At 38.2% G+C, this 16,868-nt stretch overlaps 1 protein-coding gene across 1 annotated transcript in view; it reads right to left on the bottom strand.

Annotated features, from left to right (window-relative positions):
- The window catches only part of Ndufa9 (NADH:ubiquinone oxidoreductase subunit A9), a 31,055-nt gene extending 27,787 nt beyond the window's left edge, over positions 1–3,268 (bottom strand). The window contains exon 1 of the mRNA XM_027951248.2: positions 3,170–3,268. Coding sequence (XP_027807049.1) covers positions 3,170–3,218 — 49 coding nt within the window. The 5' untranslated portion in view covers positions 3,219–3,268. The remainder of the gene's footprint in view (positions 1–3,169) is intronic.
- Positions 3,269–16,868: the final 13,600 nt, after the last annotated feature.

The following is a 16,868-nucleotide window of genomic DNA, read 5'->3' as shown; positions in this document are numbered from 1 at the left end:
TGATTTTTAGAAAGGTTAACAGCAAGTGATTTGTCATACCTCCCACAATTTCTCTTTTATGGACTTGGTTTCTTGGTACTAGAAGAAATCCTCAAAATCAGTGCATCAGTACTTACAGCTCCGTGTAGTATGTGTGCAAAGAGACCATCTGGCCTTGGCAGGTGCATCTGCAGGGTTGGGAAATCCACTATTTCCTATAGTAGCCCATTCTGATTTGAGTCATTCTAATCATGAGAGTGATTCTTAGTACTTTTATTCCTCATCTTTCTCTGGAATAACAAAGAACAAGTCTAATTCCTCTTCACATCTAACTGTAGCAATTATATTCCCACTAAATATTCTCTTCTGCAGGTTAAACATCTCCACTTCCATCAACTTCCCCTCCTATGGCAGAAATGTAAATTCCCTTTGGATATGTTCCAATTTCTCAGTCCCTTATAACTTCTTAAAGGAGAATTTTAGAGCAAGTTACCCAACTTTCACCTAAGTAGAAATAAGTAAAAATGTTTAAAATGCTGAAGAGCTTCCATTCCTGTCATCAAATTTTGGAGTTTAGCACTGGCACTGTGTATGCTTGGAAGAAAATGAAAGACATAAATGGTAATTTCTTTAGAAAATTTGTGTTTGTTTTCTGGGAATAACTTCCCAGTGGCACTCTGCACAAAACTGTTTTTCCCTATCAAAAAGTATGGAATTGAGGCCTGGCATGATGGTGCATACTTGTAGTTCTAGTTACTCAGGAGGCACAAGCAGGATCCCTCGATCCCAGGAGTGCAAGGCCAGCCTGGGCAACATAGCAAGGCTTCACAGCTGCCATGTTGCGAAAAAATAAAAACAAAATCAGAAATCAAAGTATGAAATTAGAGAAATAGCCTGGTTTTCAGAACAATAGTTGAAACCACAGAAATTAAAATCAAACACAGATCAGACCCATAATAATAACATAACAACAGCTAAACTTATAGAAATCTTACCAGGTGTCCAGCATCATTCTAAGTGCTTAACAGATATTATCTTATTAAATGTTATCTTTATCACCACTTTATAGATGAGGAAACTAAGGTTCAAAGAGGTTAGTGACCAGCCCAAAAGCCATTAAGAGACTGAAAAACAGACCAGTGAGATACGAGAAAAAATAAAAGGAAATGGTATCCAGAAACCAAATAAAGTGTTTCAATGAGAGAACAATTAGCTCTATCAAATGCTGCTGAAAAGTGAAGAAATACCGGAAGATCACAGACCTTAACAAGCAATTCTGTTCTATTAGTGGGAATGCAAGGAAGAATAGAGCAAACAAGAAAGAGAATGTGAGACAAGTGGTAGTAAGAGAAATACAGATAATTCTGGGAAGAAATGTAAGGGGGAAAGAGTAATGAGACTAGAAGACATGAGGACCAGGAAAGATTGTTGTTTTTTATAATATGAAGTATTATATTTATATGCTGAGGAAAATGACCCAGTAGAAGGAGGAAATGACTGTTTGGTAGAGGGGCTACAATTCTCCACTGGTGTGCAAATGTACCCTGGCTACCTCAAATGATATTAATCTTTCCCTTTTTGATTTGATATTTTATTTACTAGTCTTCCATGTATAAGTATATACAACTGTTTTACATAGTACTGTTCTACAATGTTTGGATTATACCACATACTAAACTTGCCTCTTCAGCGTTTACTCACTCACATTACCAGAGACGATAAAGCAGCGTAGTTAAGAGCATAAGCTACAATGTCTACTAAGGAAAAGTCAGCTAAAGAAAAAACAAAAAATCCAGGGGCGGGGGTTGTGGCTCAGCAGAACACTCACCTAGCACATTTGAGGCCCTGGGTTCAATCCTCAGAACCGCATAAAAATAAATAAATAAAATAAAGGTATTGTGTTCAACTACAACTAAAAAATAAATACTAAAAAAAAATTAAATCCAGAAAATATCTAGAACTTTGTTAAGCAGACAGCAAGTACTCAATATAAATCAGTTCTCATTCACAGTCTTCATTACATCTCACTAATATAATTTAATGCCTTTGCAAAGAAGTCATGTTTAAAAAACCATACACTGTAATTGATGTGCAAAGCCACATTCCAGCAGTACACAGGAATTCTAACCAAGATGGAAACAAGACAAAAAAATCCTGAACACTCCAGATTCTTACCTCAGGTGAACATTAAAACTACCTGCAATGCTTTTAAAATTTTGAGGTGCAAGGAGCTAATCTCGAAAATTCTGATTTGACAGCTCTACAAGGAGCCCCCAATTATATTCTTCATAAAACTCCAATAGTAATTCTGACACGAGGCAATTTTGAGAAAAAGTGACTTTCTGTAATAACTAAAATACATGGTGGAAAAAATATAACTTTGGGTGATTGGCATGTTTATGGGGGAGTGCAGAGTGAAAGAGTGATAATGGAGTGTAACTGAATTCCTAATGTCTTTGCTTTCTTGCCTTGTAATGACTGGAAGAGCAAAAGTATGTTTTCAATTTGAGAACTGAAAACAGATCCAATGAAAATAGAAGAGAAAATAAACAACGGTGACAAAGCCTAATATCCTTCATTCTTCACACTTCTTTCCATCAATCTCCTTATTATTTCTCCACCAACATCCCTCTCTACCCACAAACCACACAACCTTGACCTAACGTTTACAGAGGCACTTTTGGTTAGGAAGACACTTTTATAAATATTACTTCATTTAATCTTTCTCAGAGACTCCCTGACGTTGTGTGATTATCCATTACATTGTGACATGAAGAATCTGAAGTTAAGACTGATGAAGGGTTTGCACAAGGTCATAAAGCCAATCCATAAGAAATCTCTCCAGTACCCTCGTTTCCTCTCCTTTTCAGATTCCTCCCCCCACTCCATTCAAGTGTTTCTCACAACCCCAAACCCTTACAACTCTATCCGAACTCTGATTATCTCGATTCTTTAGTGCCCCTATTTTTTCCTTTTCCCTTCCCCTCTGCTCAGTTCTCTGTTTGCCTTCCCAAGTGCACGATTTAATATGTAAGCGGAGGAGAAAAAGGAAAGGAGAAACTGAACACAGGCAGCTCAGAACCTAGACAAACGAGGGTGCCGAAGGAGTCCTCGGCACGGCTCCACTCCCTTCACCTTAAATCCCGGCTTCGGGACCCGATCACGGACAGCAGTTCCCAGTGACACTTACGTGACATTGGCAGAGCCCGGACGAACCGGGGGTGTACGGCGGCCGCCATCTTCTCCCACAATCCCCCACGGCCGGCGCTCCGACCGACTACGGCTGCTGATCTGGCTCAAGCTTTCTCTTCCTCTTCTGTCTGCGCAGGCGCTAACCGGAAATGGACCGGGCGGGTCGCAGGTTGCAATACAGTGCGGTTGAGAAGGGTGCGGGAAAAAGAGAGAAGCTCAGAAATGAAAAAGGGTGAAGACAAGGGGGAAAAAAGGAAAAAAATAGTGGGGGACCTCAGATCCAGAATGGACCGTAAAGATAATCTCATTGCTAGGATCCTGAAGTTCAGAGCCAACCAGGGACTGACCCAAGGGCATACAAAATGGCAGAACCGAGGTAGAGGCGCTCAACTCTTGAGTTCACTGTTCCCCGAAATGAAGGGGCAACCCTGTTGAGGCTGGGGTGAGGAGGAGGCGTGGCTCCGCGCTCTCGAAGTTCCTGGACCCAGGAAAGAGAAAGGATGTTAAAGCGGGATCTTGGGGCGCCCTGGAAAGGACAAGTCGGGAAGAAAAATAGAAATGAGGATGGGCCTCCAGTGAATAAATACACCTCGAGTCGTCCAAGCACGTTTTCTCCTCCTGGCCTTTTTGCTTACTGTGCCCACTTTTGGAACGCTCACAGCAATGACTGTAACCAGTTCAAGTCTCTGCTCATAGGTGACCCCTTCGGAGACTGTTACCGCCCTCGGATCCAAGGTGGTGATCATTCCACCTATCCTGTTTTGTTTGGGTTTTGGTTTTCTTTATCAAAGCACTTACCACCTAACTTGTGAATCCAAAATCTTTATCTTGGAGGGAAATTCGTGAGCAAACCTAAGAAAATCTATCAAAAAATGCCATCTAACCATTTTTCTACAGAGAAACAGCGGATGGCTCTCTTTAAAACGATGGTTTGTAATTTTTTTTTAAGTATGGATCCCTTAGAAAATCTGCATAGTTCTAGAAAGAACCACTTGGTGCTGAAGGAAATCCAGAAAGATGAACCATTTGTATTTTAAAATACTTTATTGTGGTAACCTCTGGAGATCCCTGAGTAGAAGATAACCAGTGATCCTGGGAACATACTTCAGGCTTATCAGAAAACAGCCTAGTTTGGGAGGATCTTTCTACCCTTTTAGTGCTTGGATTTTTCAGGAAGAAAGACTGTTGCTGGGATAAACAATAAGCCAACAGTGAGTAGGGTTGACTTTTGCTAGGCTATTAAGGTGGTTATTTCCACTCTATGTCATCCCTACCGTTTACTGAAGTGTCACCTGCCACATCGAATAGGAAATAGAAAGAAATCCTTGAATTTCATATGAGAAGCTTAGCAATATTACAGCTTCTTTTATTTGTTAGCTTTATCCTATGTTCACTTTGCATTTACAATTTGCTAAAACATACTTGATTCAGGGATCAATATGAATGTTAACATACTTTTCTAGTTCTGATATATTGAGAGACCCCCCCTACTACCATCAGTAGTTACATACACCACCCCCACCCCCGTGTAACAAGTATGCTTTTTAACACCTCTAACTCGAATATTTCCTCATGTTCTCAATTCTAGTTCCAAGATATCATGATATTATTGAAAGAGCACTAATTTTAACATCCAATATATAGATCCAATCCTAGTTCTATCAGTTATTAGTTGTGACCTGAACAAGCTTCTATGCCTATCTGACATAGAAAATAATACCTGCTATGTTAACCTCAAAAATTGTGAGGATGAGGATCAGATGACATGGATATGAAGCAGCTTTATCAACTGCAAAGTACTATGTTCAGGGACATTGTAGTTCTATTCAAATATACTGAAATATCCAAATCATAGAAGCTAGAGCTGGAAAGAACCTAAAAGAGCTCAGGTACTTTATTTGAAAGATAAAGAAACAGACCTAATATAAAAGATAATCAATAGATAAATACCTTTGTAGAAGGAAGCCTATAATAAACCAATCTACAGTTTGAATCTCATTTAATAACCTTGATTGAAAATTCTTTGTCATGAAAACTATATATGTTATACACATTAAATACACACTATCTATGGTAACATTTTCAAAAGAAAATATACTGTGAAGTCTTCATCAAGTCTAGTAGGGATCACCATCCACATATCTCTTGATCTGATTTATCCCAGTACACCTCCTCAGGTCACTTTATAAAGGATGAATTAGTACTACCTTTGCTCATCTAAGAAAATTATAACCCGGAAATGGTCAGGTATAAAGAGTCCAGCCTGAATCTTACAAAATGAGGTGATTCCTTGGCTTTGCATAAGAAAAATAGTTGACTCAGAATTCTGTTATTACTCTTCTGCAGCCATCTGGATTTAATAAATAATACTTATTCTCCTGTTTTAAATGGAATCCATTGACAAAAATTATCCTTCCCATACACCCCCAATTAAATGCTTAAAGGAGAGAAATAATCAGAAGAAAACACTCCTAGTCCTATCAAAGGAAACATGGAGCCTTAGAATATGTATTCACCACTCCTCTCATCCTTTGCACTATTCAATGTCTAGCAGCTTCACACTGTTGCTATAGAGATGGTGATATCACCAGTTGTGATTCTGATGTCACTCCCTAGTCCCAACAAGGGGGAGGTACATGGAAATCTGGGGGAGAAAACAAGATCTTGAGCTGAGCAAGAACATCCCAGCATCTTCATTGACTTTTAAAGTATATTCTGGCGTCTTCTGTGGTTCACTATTCCAGAGCTACAGAGGTAGGAAATCCCACTGGATTGGTAAAATGGCTCATTTTGATCCTTTCTGGTTAGAAGGGAGAATTCAGTGACAAATGATGGGCAACTATTATATTCAACCCAGTCTTGTTCTGCCCAGCCAGTTTTAATTTTCCTTTGAATCTTCTGAAAATAAATGAGTTCCTCCTTCAACAGCATTACACTCATCATCTTTACTGCTAACATTTTGGCTTTATTACAGATTTGATCAGATATTCCTGGCCATTCCCCTGGGACCATGAGGGTTCTTATTCCCTGCTTCTCAATGTGACACTGATAGTGGAAGTTTATTACCTATTGACTTTTCCTCTTCTTTTTCTGGGTATTTCAGAAGTTCTTTCCAGTCCTCTGAGAGTAACATCAGTATAGTTCTGAGTCCCATTCTCAAACATTTGAATCTTCTCATTGTTATTTCTGAAGCCTTAGTTATACTACAGAGTACTGAGAATGGGCAGGATATATATACCTGTACTGTGGATGAGAGAGAGAGAATATCTGTACTAACAAGGCTCTAGAGAAAGATGCTTTTAGTGAGGAAAAGCAAAAATAAAAGTTCTATAAGAAAATTTAATCATTATTAATGGTCAGACGCACACTCTCTCTTCTAATCTTTAAACAAAATCTATTGAACCTTTCATTTCAGCAACAACCAAATTTATTCAGCTTCTATAATGTACCAGGCACTTACAGAGAGGGAGGAAGAAAAAGAGAAAGGACATAATAAATATATTCATCCTTAAAACTAGTCATAAAACCTGGTTGCATAAACCTCAAAACTTAATCAGGTATGTAGCAACCTTATAAGAGTTCCATTTTGCTGCCTATAATTTAGTTTTTTCATGAGTTTAGGAACCGTGAGAGGATTTTAAGATTGACACTGGAGAAAAATGTCTTGAGAAGGAGCTGTGATCTAGGATACAACAACCATAAGCACACTCCTGCACTGGGTTATGTCTTCCCCACTGCCATTCATGATTTGCATTTTTCAAGTTGTAATAATCTTACTGATGTTTTCAAGGAAAGTTTTAGGTCAGTCCCTCTGTGGCCATAAAAATCCCCCTATTGGACGTAAGAATATATCTTAGCTCCTGTGATTTTGAACTGCAGAGTTAGAATATCTAAGGGATATATCCACTGGTTCTAATATTCCCTTTCTGGGCATCAGTTTCCTAAATTTTAAGACAGGGGGCATAAGAATAAATGGTTTCTAAGATTAGTTAAAGGTAAACACCTGAAATTTTGTATATAGGTGATTTTCTCTCCTTTAATAGATAAATTGAAGTATCATTTGCTCTTCTATTTCCCACCATAGGGATATTATTTCCAGGATAGTATTACCAAGTTTTGAACTTATAAAGAACTTTATGAATTCACTCATTGAATCCACTTAGCTCTTAAACTCTTCTTCATTTCCACTTCATTTTTGGAAATGTATGCATTGATTTGGAAATCTGAAGGTCTTGTCAAAAAGAATTTAAGTACCTCTTTATATGTGCTATCATCCAGGACAAGTCAGTAGCAAGTTTCATGGATGCAGATAAACACACAAAAGACAAAAGAAATAGCATAAAAATATGTGGATTAAGTGCTGAGTATATTTTATTAGTAAGTGTACTTTCTGTAAAAAGATAAGAGCCCTTTGGGGATGTTGACGTATTTGATTTGGAATTGTAAGATCTGTTAGGAAATCACTGGGTAAGCCTTTGGGGAGAACTTATTCCCAAAAGGAGTCAACTTTAAGAAGACTGAAATATATAATTTACCACGATCACAAGTTTCAGCAAACCATTTCTTTTTTGTTCTCAGATTCTCCAATTTGAGAAATAAAGAAAATGAGCTATCTGGAATTAGAAATGGGAAGAATTTGTATATTCATTCTTTCAGCAGTAATTATTAAGCACCAACTTTAAGGTACTAGCTATTATTAGGGACACTGAGATGAGTGCCTCTGTCCCCATGGAGCCATCTAATAAAGGAGATAAAATATATGTGAGCAATTAAAGTATTAGATAAGATGCAAAGGTTGAAACAAAATAAGATGGAAACTTCAATGAAGCAGTGATCATCATATTCAATTAGGCATTTAAGAAATATTTCATGGATAGAGAATCTTTTGTCCTGGGGTTTAGAGAGACATTATTGGGCTGAGAGGATGCTGAGTGGATATTCCAAGGAGAAAGCACAGTGCCTTCTGTTGTAATGTCTTGATAGAGATACTAGAAGGAAGTTGATTGAATTGAAAGACATTACCTGTGACCTCCGTGTATACTATGAGGATGTATATTTCAAGTCTTTAAAGGAATACTTTCTATTTTGAAACCCATGAATTCAGGGCACTTATTATTCACCATCTCATCTATTTCTCAACTTTCTATTCAAGCAGATTGTAAATGAAGCTGAAAAATTTGTAGTGTCCTCATTGTTAAATAAGCCTATATACCAGTGATTGCAGGTGGAGAACAACAACAGTCATTAAAAAACTATTGGTCAGGGAATGGAACCTTTTTTGTCATCTGGGAACTCTCGAAATGTGCCAGGAATAAGATGTGGATTCTTTCTATGAGATTTCAATGTGATTTTGTACCCATCACTTATGTGCACATGTGAAAAAATTGAACAAATCCAAGTTATTTGTTAATAAGAGCAATTGGCTCATACGTGAAATTAGTCATTTTTATCTTTGTCTTTCCATTGCAGATTCCTTATATATTACATGGCAGGAGGGGTGGGTAAACTTAGGGATAGAGAAGACAACAAATTAATCAAGAGCTTTCCTCTTATATCAGAATCTGTTCTCAGGAAAAGTAAGTAATCACATGATTTCTTAATTTTCTTCTTTTTAAATTGCAGTCGATTGCTTAAATAAGTCAGTAGATCCTATTGATTTTGTTTTCTATTAGAAACAACTCATTAGGATGAAATGTAAGAGGGAAATTAAGAGACACATTCTTGGCTCTCACTTGCACTGTTAATGATCTAGGGCAATCTGCTTTCAGGCCACCCCATTCTTTGGCCAAATATTAGTGCCATTAATTCCTTTCTTCATGGTCATGATGTAAGCATAAGAATATTTATATAGTAGTGAGCTGCTAATATCAATACAGGGTTTATTTCATAAACATTAACAATTTCCTTGTTAATGTAACAAAACATTAAAAGAGGACACTAAAGATGGTTGGGAAGTCTATCTCAGGAAAAAAATTAAGGAAAAAATGCAAATAATTATCTTTATGAAGCTGATCAGTCTTTTTCAGAGAGGGTCTCTCCAGGGAAGCTCTAGCCCAGGAATTAATTCTGTATACACATTAGAATCACCCAGAGAGCTTTTAAGAAATTCAATGTTAAGTTTCCCCAAACCAAAACCATTGTAATAAATTTTTTGGAAGTGGTAAATCAGATTCAATATTTACATGGTTCTTTGAGTGATTCTAAAGGTTAATCAGAGTAATGAAAAGCTGTCTTGCTAGCCAAATAATCTGAATCCATGACTGAGCTGTGAAACGGGTACAAAGCCTTTTGGGGACAAAGAATAATAACTCTAGATGATCTTATATTTTCTTTACAATAATTATCTGTAATATTCTCTATAACAAAAGTAATATATTGGCAGGTGTGCTTAACCATGTGTGTAGTCTGCCTATCTTTTTGACTTTATAATGAGGGACGATGTCTATCCCACCACAGTCCAAAATCTTTTAAAACAAATATTTCTAGCTAACCAGATAAACACTCCCTAATAATGTTTCACTTATTTCAAGCAATTCTTTATAAAACAATTTCACTATTAAAAATTAGAATATGGGGGCTGGGGTTGTGGCTCAGTGGTAGAACACTTGCCTCACATATGTGAGGCCCTGGGTTAGATTCTCAGCACCATATAAAAATAAATAAATAAATTAAATAAAGGTATAAAAATGCTTTAAGAAATTAGAATACGTGTTGGGCTTCATTGTAACAGATTTCTAAACTCATGTAAAAGTGTATGTCTGTTTCATGAAGATGGTAAAGACATTAGGAAGGAAAATAGTGGTTGTTGTATTCCATCTCACTCACTGATAATAAAAAGAGGGAAATTTCAGTGCAGATGCCTAGAAGTGAAAGTCTGACGGAAAATGAGGGCAAAGAGAAGTTTTAGATTATCAGTTTGTAGAGCAAGTCATCATGATAGCTGGCCATGTTTTCAAAAACTGTCAAGTTGAAATGTTGTGGCGAGTAGAAAAGACTAAAGACAAAGGTGAAAAGAGTATATGGAATAAGGACTGTGGTGCTCACTTGTGAGGTGAGGTGTTGAAAGCAGCAAGTATAAGTGATTTAAGAAAAATAACTACAAATTGAAGACCATAAATGTAGTAGCTAGAGGGAGGCTTAGGGTAGAAGAAGACAACTCAAATGAATCTCAGCTTTCTGGCTCAAAAGACCAGAAAGATGACTGAGTTATTACTTAGATTGGAAAATAGAGCAAAGTGTTATGAGGCCTGTGAACGAATTGTCATTAGCAAGGATATTGCTGCATCCATGGACACTGGCTGGTGCATATGATATCTCTGCTTTAGCCCAGGATCCTTATCAAATTGGAGGGGGAGACTAGTTTTAAGAGCTACTAAACTTACTGCTAGTATAAGTAAGATAGTGCTCTAGAAATTAATAGAAGTAGAGCATCTTTTACTTAAAAATAAGAACAGACAAGTTAAAGACTTAAGGAACAGGACAGGTTCATTCATTTAACAAATATGTGTTAAGCACCTATAGTGTATATCAGGCATCAGCCTCATCACTAGAGAGATTAAGAACTCTTTCTGCAGTTGAGAACCAGGGATGAAGATACCCAGAGTAAGGTGGGTCTGAAGCAGCCCTTGAGATTGGTCTTTATTGAAATCATTGCTCCTATTTTTTATACCTCAGCCATTCACCTTTCTTTTTTTTTTTAATTTTTTATTGTTGGCTGTTCAAAACATTACATAGCTCTTGATATATCATATTTCACACTTTGATTCAAGTGGGTTATGAGCTCCCATTTTTACCCCATATACAGATTGCAGAATCACATCAGTTACACATCCATTGATTTACATATTGCCATACTAGTGTCTGTTGTGTTCTGCTGCCTTTCCTATCCTCTACTATCCCCCCTCCCCTCCCCTCCCCTCCCCTCTTCTCTCTCTGCCCCCTCTACTGACATTCATTTGTCCCCCTTGTATTATTTTTCCCTTTCCCCTCACTTCCTCTTGTATGTACTTTTGTATAACTCTGAGGGTCTCCTTCCATTTCCATGCAATTTCCCTTCTCTCTCCCTTTCCCTCCCACCTCTCATCCCTGTTTAATGTTAATCTTCTTCTCATGCTCTTCGACCCTACTCTGTTCTTAGTTACTCTCCTTATATCAAAGAAGACATTTGGCATTTGTTTTTTAAGGATTGGCTAGCTTCACTTAGCATAATCTGCTCTAATGCCATCCATTTCCCTGTAAATTCTATGATTTTGTCATTTTTTAATGCAGAGTAATACTCCATTGTGTATAAATGCCACATTTTTTTTATCCATTCATCTATTGAAGGGCATCTAGGTTGGTTCCACAGTCTTGCTATTGTGAATTGTGCTGCTATGAACATCGATGTAGCAGTGTCCCTGTAGCATGCTCTTTTTAGGTCTTTAGGGAATAGACCGAGAAGGGGAATAGCTGGGTCAAATGGTGGCTCCATTCCCAGCTTTCCAAGAAATCTCCATACTGCTTTCCAAATTGGCTGCACCAATTTGCAGTTCCACCAGCAATGTACAAGTGTACCCTTTTCCCCACATCCTCGCCAGCACTTGTTGTTGTTTGACTTCATAATGGCTGCCAATCTAACTGGAGTGAGATGGTATCTTAGGGTGGTTTTGATTTGCATTTCTCTGACTGCTAGAGATGGTGAGCATTTTTTCATGTACTTGTTGATTGATTGTATTTCCTCCTCTGAGAAGTGTCTGTTCAGGTCCTTGGCCCATTTGTTGACTGGGTTGTTTGTTCTCTTATTGTCTAATTTTTGGAGTTCTTTGTATACTCTGGATATTAGGGCTCTATCTGAAGTGTGAGGAGTAAAGATTTGTTCCCAGGATGTAGGCTCTCTATTTACCTCTCTTATTGTTTCTTTTGCTGAGAAAAAACTTTTAAGTTTGAGTAAGTCCCATTTGTTGATTCTAGTTATTAACTTTTGTGCTATGGGTGTCCTATTGAGGAATTTGGAGCCCGACCCCACAGTATGTAGATCGTAGCCAACTTTTTCTTCTATCAGACGGCGTGTCTCTGATTTGATATCAAGCTCCTTGATCCATTTTGAATTCACTTTTGTGCATGGCGAGAGAAAGGGATTCAGTTTCATTTTGTTGCATATGGATTTCCAGTTTTCCCAGCACCATTTGTTGAAGATGCTATCCTTCCTCCATTGCATGCTTTTAGCCCCTTTATCAAATATAAGGTAGTTGTAGTTTTGTGGATTGGTTTCTGTGTCCTCTATTCTGTACCATTGGTCCACCCGCCTGTTTTGGTACCAGTACCATGCTGTTTTTGTTACTATTGCTCTGTAGTATAGTTTGAAGTCTGGTATCGCTATACCGCCTGATTCACACTTCCTGCTTAGCATTGTTTTTGCTATTCTGGGTCGTTTATTTTTCCATATGAATTTCATGATTGCTTTCTCTATTTCTACAAGAAATGCCGTTGGGATTTTGATTGGCATTGCATTAAACCTATAGAGAACTTTTGGTAATATCGCCATTTTGATGATGTTAGTTCTACCTATCCATGAACAGGGTATATTTTTCCATCTTCTAAGATCTTCTTCTATTTCTCTCTTTAGGGTTCTGTAGTTTTCATTGTATAAGTCTTTCACCGCTTTTGTTAGGTTGATTCCCAAGTATTTTATTTTTTTTTTTGAGGATATTGCGAATGGAGTGGTTGTCCTCATTTCCACTTCAGAGGATTTGTCGCTGATATACAGGAATGCCTTTGATTTATGTGTGTTGATTTTATATCCTGCCACTTTGCTGAATTCATTTATTCGCTCTAATAGTTTCTTTGTAGACCCTTTTGGGTCTGCTAGGTATAGAATCATGTTATCTGCAAATAGTGATAATTTAAGATCTTCTTTTCCTATTTTTATGCCTTTAATTTCTTTCGTCTGTCTAATTGCTCTGGCCAGTGTTTCGAGAACTATGTTGAACAGAAGTGGTGAGAGAGGGCATCCCTGTCTTGTTCCAGATTTTAGAGGGAATGCCTTCAATTTGTCTCCATTCAGAATGATGCTAGCCTGAGGCTTAGCATAGATTGCTTTTACAATATTGAGGCATGTTCCTGTTATCCCTAGTTTTTCTAGAGTTTTGAACATAAAGGGATGCTGTACTTTGTCGAACGCTTTTTCCGCATCTATTGAGATGATCATATGGTTCTTGTTTTTAAGTCTATTGATGTGGTGAATAACATTTATTGATTTCCGTATATTGAACCAGCCTTGCATCCCAGGGATGAATCCTACTTGATCATGGTGCACAATTTTTTTGATATGTTTTTGTATCTGATTCGCCAGAATTTTATTGAGGATTTTTGCATCTAGGTTCATTAGAGATATTGATCTGTGGTTTTCTTTCTTTGAAGTGTCTTTGTCTGGTTTAGGAATCAGGGTGATGTTGGCCTCGTAGAATGAATTTGGAAGTTCTCCCTCTTTTTCTATTTCCTGAAATAGCTTGAAAAGTATTGGTATTAGTTCCTCTTTAAAGGTTTTGTAAAACTCTGCTGTATACCCATCCGGTCCTGGGCTTTTCTTAGTTGGTAGTCTTTTGATGGTTTCTTCTATTTCCTCAATTGATATTGGTCTGTTTAGGTTGTCTATATCCTCCTGACTCAATCTGGGCAGATCATATGACTTAAGAAATTTATCGATGCCTTCACTATCTTCTATTTTATTGGAGTATAAGGATTCAAAATAATTTCTGATTATCTTCTGTATTTCTGAAGTGTCTGTTGTGATATTGCCTTTTTCATCCCGTATGCTAGTAATTTGAGTTCTCTCTCTTCTTCTCTTCACTAGCATGGCTAAGGTTCTGTCGATTTTATTTATTTTTTCATAGAACCAACTTTTAGTTTTGTCAATTTTTTCAATTGTTTCTTTTGTTTCGATTTCATTAATTTCAGCTCTGATTTTAATTATTTCTTGCCTTCTACCTCTTTGCTGTTGTTTTGCTCTTCTTTTTCTAGGATTTTGAGATGAAGTATGAGATCATTTATTTGTTGGTTTTTTCTTTTTTTAAGGAATGAACTCCAAGCAATGAATTTTCCTCTTAGAACTGCTTTCAATGTGTCCCATAGATTCCGATATGTTGTGTCTGTGTTTTCATTTATCTCTAAGAATTTTTTAATTTCCTCCTTGATGTCTTCTATAACCCATTGATCATTCAGTAACCTATTGTTCATTCTCCAAGTGATGCATGATTTTTCCTTCCTTTTTTTATCGTTGATTTTCAGTTTCATTCCATTATGATCAGATAAGGTGCATGGTATTATCTCTACTCCTTTATACTGTCTAAGAGTTGCCCTGTGACATAATATATGATCTATTTTTGAGAAGGATCCATGTGCTGCTGAGAAAAAAGTGTAACTGCTTGATGTTGGGTGGTATATTCTATATATGTCAATTAAGTCTAGGTTATTAATTGTGTTATTGAGTTCTATAGTTTCCTTATTCAACTTTTGTTTGGAAGATCTGTCCAGTGGCGAGAGAGGTGTGTTGAAGTCTCCCATGATTATGGTATGGTGGTCTATTAGACTCTTGAACTTGAGAAGAGTTTGTTTGATGAACATAGCTGCACCATTGTTTGGGGCATATATATTTATGATTGTTATGTCTTGTTGGTGTATGGTTCCCTTGAGCAGTATGTAGTGTCCCTCTTTATCCCTTTTGATTAACTTTGGCTTGAAATCTATTTTATTTGATATGAGTATGGACACTCCTGCTTGTTTCCGAAGTCCATATGAGTGATATGATTTTTCCCAACCTTTCACCTTCAGTCTATGTATGTCTTTTCCTATCAAATGCGTCTCCTGTAGGCAGCATATTGTTGGGTCTTGTTTTGTGATCCATTCTACTAGCCTGTGTCTCTTAATTGGTGAGTTTAAGCCATTAACATTTAGGGTTATTATTGAGATATGGGTTGTTCTTCCAGCCATATTTGTTTATTTATGTTACTAAACATGGTTTGTTTTCCTCTTTGATTATTTTTCCCCCTTTACTGTCCTATCTCCCACTGTTGGTTTTCATTGTTATTTTCCATTTCCTCTTCCTGTAATGTTTTGCCGAGGATGTTTTGAAGAGATGGTTTTCTAGCTGCAAATTCTTTTAACTTTTGTTTATCGTGGAAGGTTTTAATTTCATCTTCCATCCTGAAGCTTAATTTCGCTGGATACACAATTCTTGGTTGGAACCCATTTTCTTTCAGTGTTTGAAATATGTTATTCCAGGATCTTCTAGCTTTCAGAGTCTGTGTTGAAAGATCAGCTTTTATCCTGATTGGCTTACCCCTAAATGTGATCTGCTTCCTTTCTCTTGTAGCTTTTAAAATTCTCTCCTTATTCTGTATGTTGGGCATCTTCATTATAATGTGTCTAAGTGTGGGTCTCTTATGATTTTGCACATTTGGCGTCCTGTAGGCTTCTAGGATTTGGGATTCTGTCTCATTCTTCAAGTCTGGGAAGTTTTCTCGTATTATTTCATTGAATAGATTGCTCATTCCTTTGGTTTGAAAGTCTGTCCCTTCCTGTATCCCAATGACTCTTAAATTTGGTCTCTTGATGTTATCCCATATTTCTTGGATGTTCTTCTCATGGTTTCTTAACAGTCTTGCTGAGCTGTCTATGTTCTTTTCAAGTTGAAATACTTTATCTTCATTGTCTGATGTTCTATCTTCTAAGTGTTCTACTCTGCTGGTAGTATTCTCCATTGAGTTTTTAAGTTGGTTTATTGCTTCCTGCATTTCTAGGATTTCTGTTTGTTTGTTTTTTATAACCTCTATCTCCCTGTATAGTTGATCTATTGCTTCTTGGATTTGTTTATGTAATTCATTGTTGAAGTGATCTTTCATTGTCTGATTTTGCTGTCTGATGTCTTCCTTGAGACTCCAGATTATCTGAAGCATGTATATCCTGAATTCTTTATCTGACATTCCATCTGCTGCACATATTACCTCTTCTAACGTTGTGTTGACCTGCATTGCTTGTGGTCCTTTCTTTCCTTGTCTCTTCATACTGTTCGCGTTCCTTTCTACTTGGTGAAACTGTTGTGCTATTGAATTTTCCCCCTATATATTTATATTGGTCTTGTATAGTTGCAAATTCTCCCTCACAGGCTCGGGCGGCGGCTCTGCCCCTTCTCCAATTGGGGCAATGTGCCTACCACGCCGGCAGGCCGCTGGGCCTGCTCTGCCGGTCGGTAGCAGGTCCGCCTACCTTGCAGGCACGGGCAGCGGCTCTGTCCGTCTGCGGGCCGCTAGGCTTGTTCTGTTGGTGTTCGCAGTTCTGCCTACTTTGCAGGCGCAGGCAGCGGCACTGCCCCTCTGCAGGCCTCTGGGGCTGTTCTGCCAGTGGGTCGCAGGTCCGCCTACCTTGCAGGCGCGGGGGGGGGGGGGGCGCGGCTCTACCCTTCCTCAGGCCACTGGGCCTGTTCTGTCTGTCAGTTGCAGGTCTGGCCTGTTCTGATGGTGGTCACAGTTCCGTCTACCTTGCAGGCGCGGGGGAAGGGGGCGGCTCTGCCTCTCAGCAGGCCGCTGCTCCTCTTCTGCCGGTGGGTCGCAGGTCCGCCTACCTTGCAGGAGTGATTGGAAGCTCTGTCCCGCCGCGGGCCACTGGGCCTTTTCTGTCGGTGGTCACAGTTCCGCCTACCTGGCAGGCGCGGGGGGTGGGGG

Source organism: Marmota flaviventris, chromosome 3 (genome assembly GCF_047511675.1).
Source record: "Marmota flaviventris isolate mMarFla1 chromosome 3, mMarFla1.hap1, whole genome shotgun sequence".
NCBI classification, from domain to species: Eukaryota; Metazoa; Chordata; class Mammalia; order Rodentia; family Sciuridae; genus Marmota; species Marmota flaviventris.
This window is presented reverse-complemented; position numbering and strand designations above follow the sequence as displayed.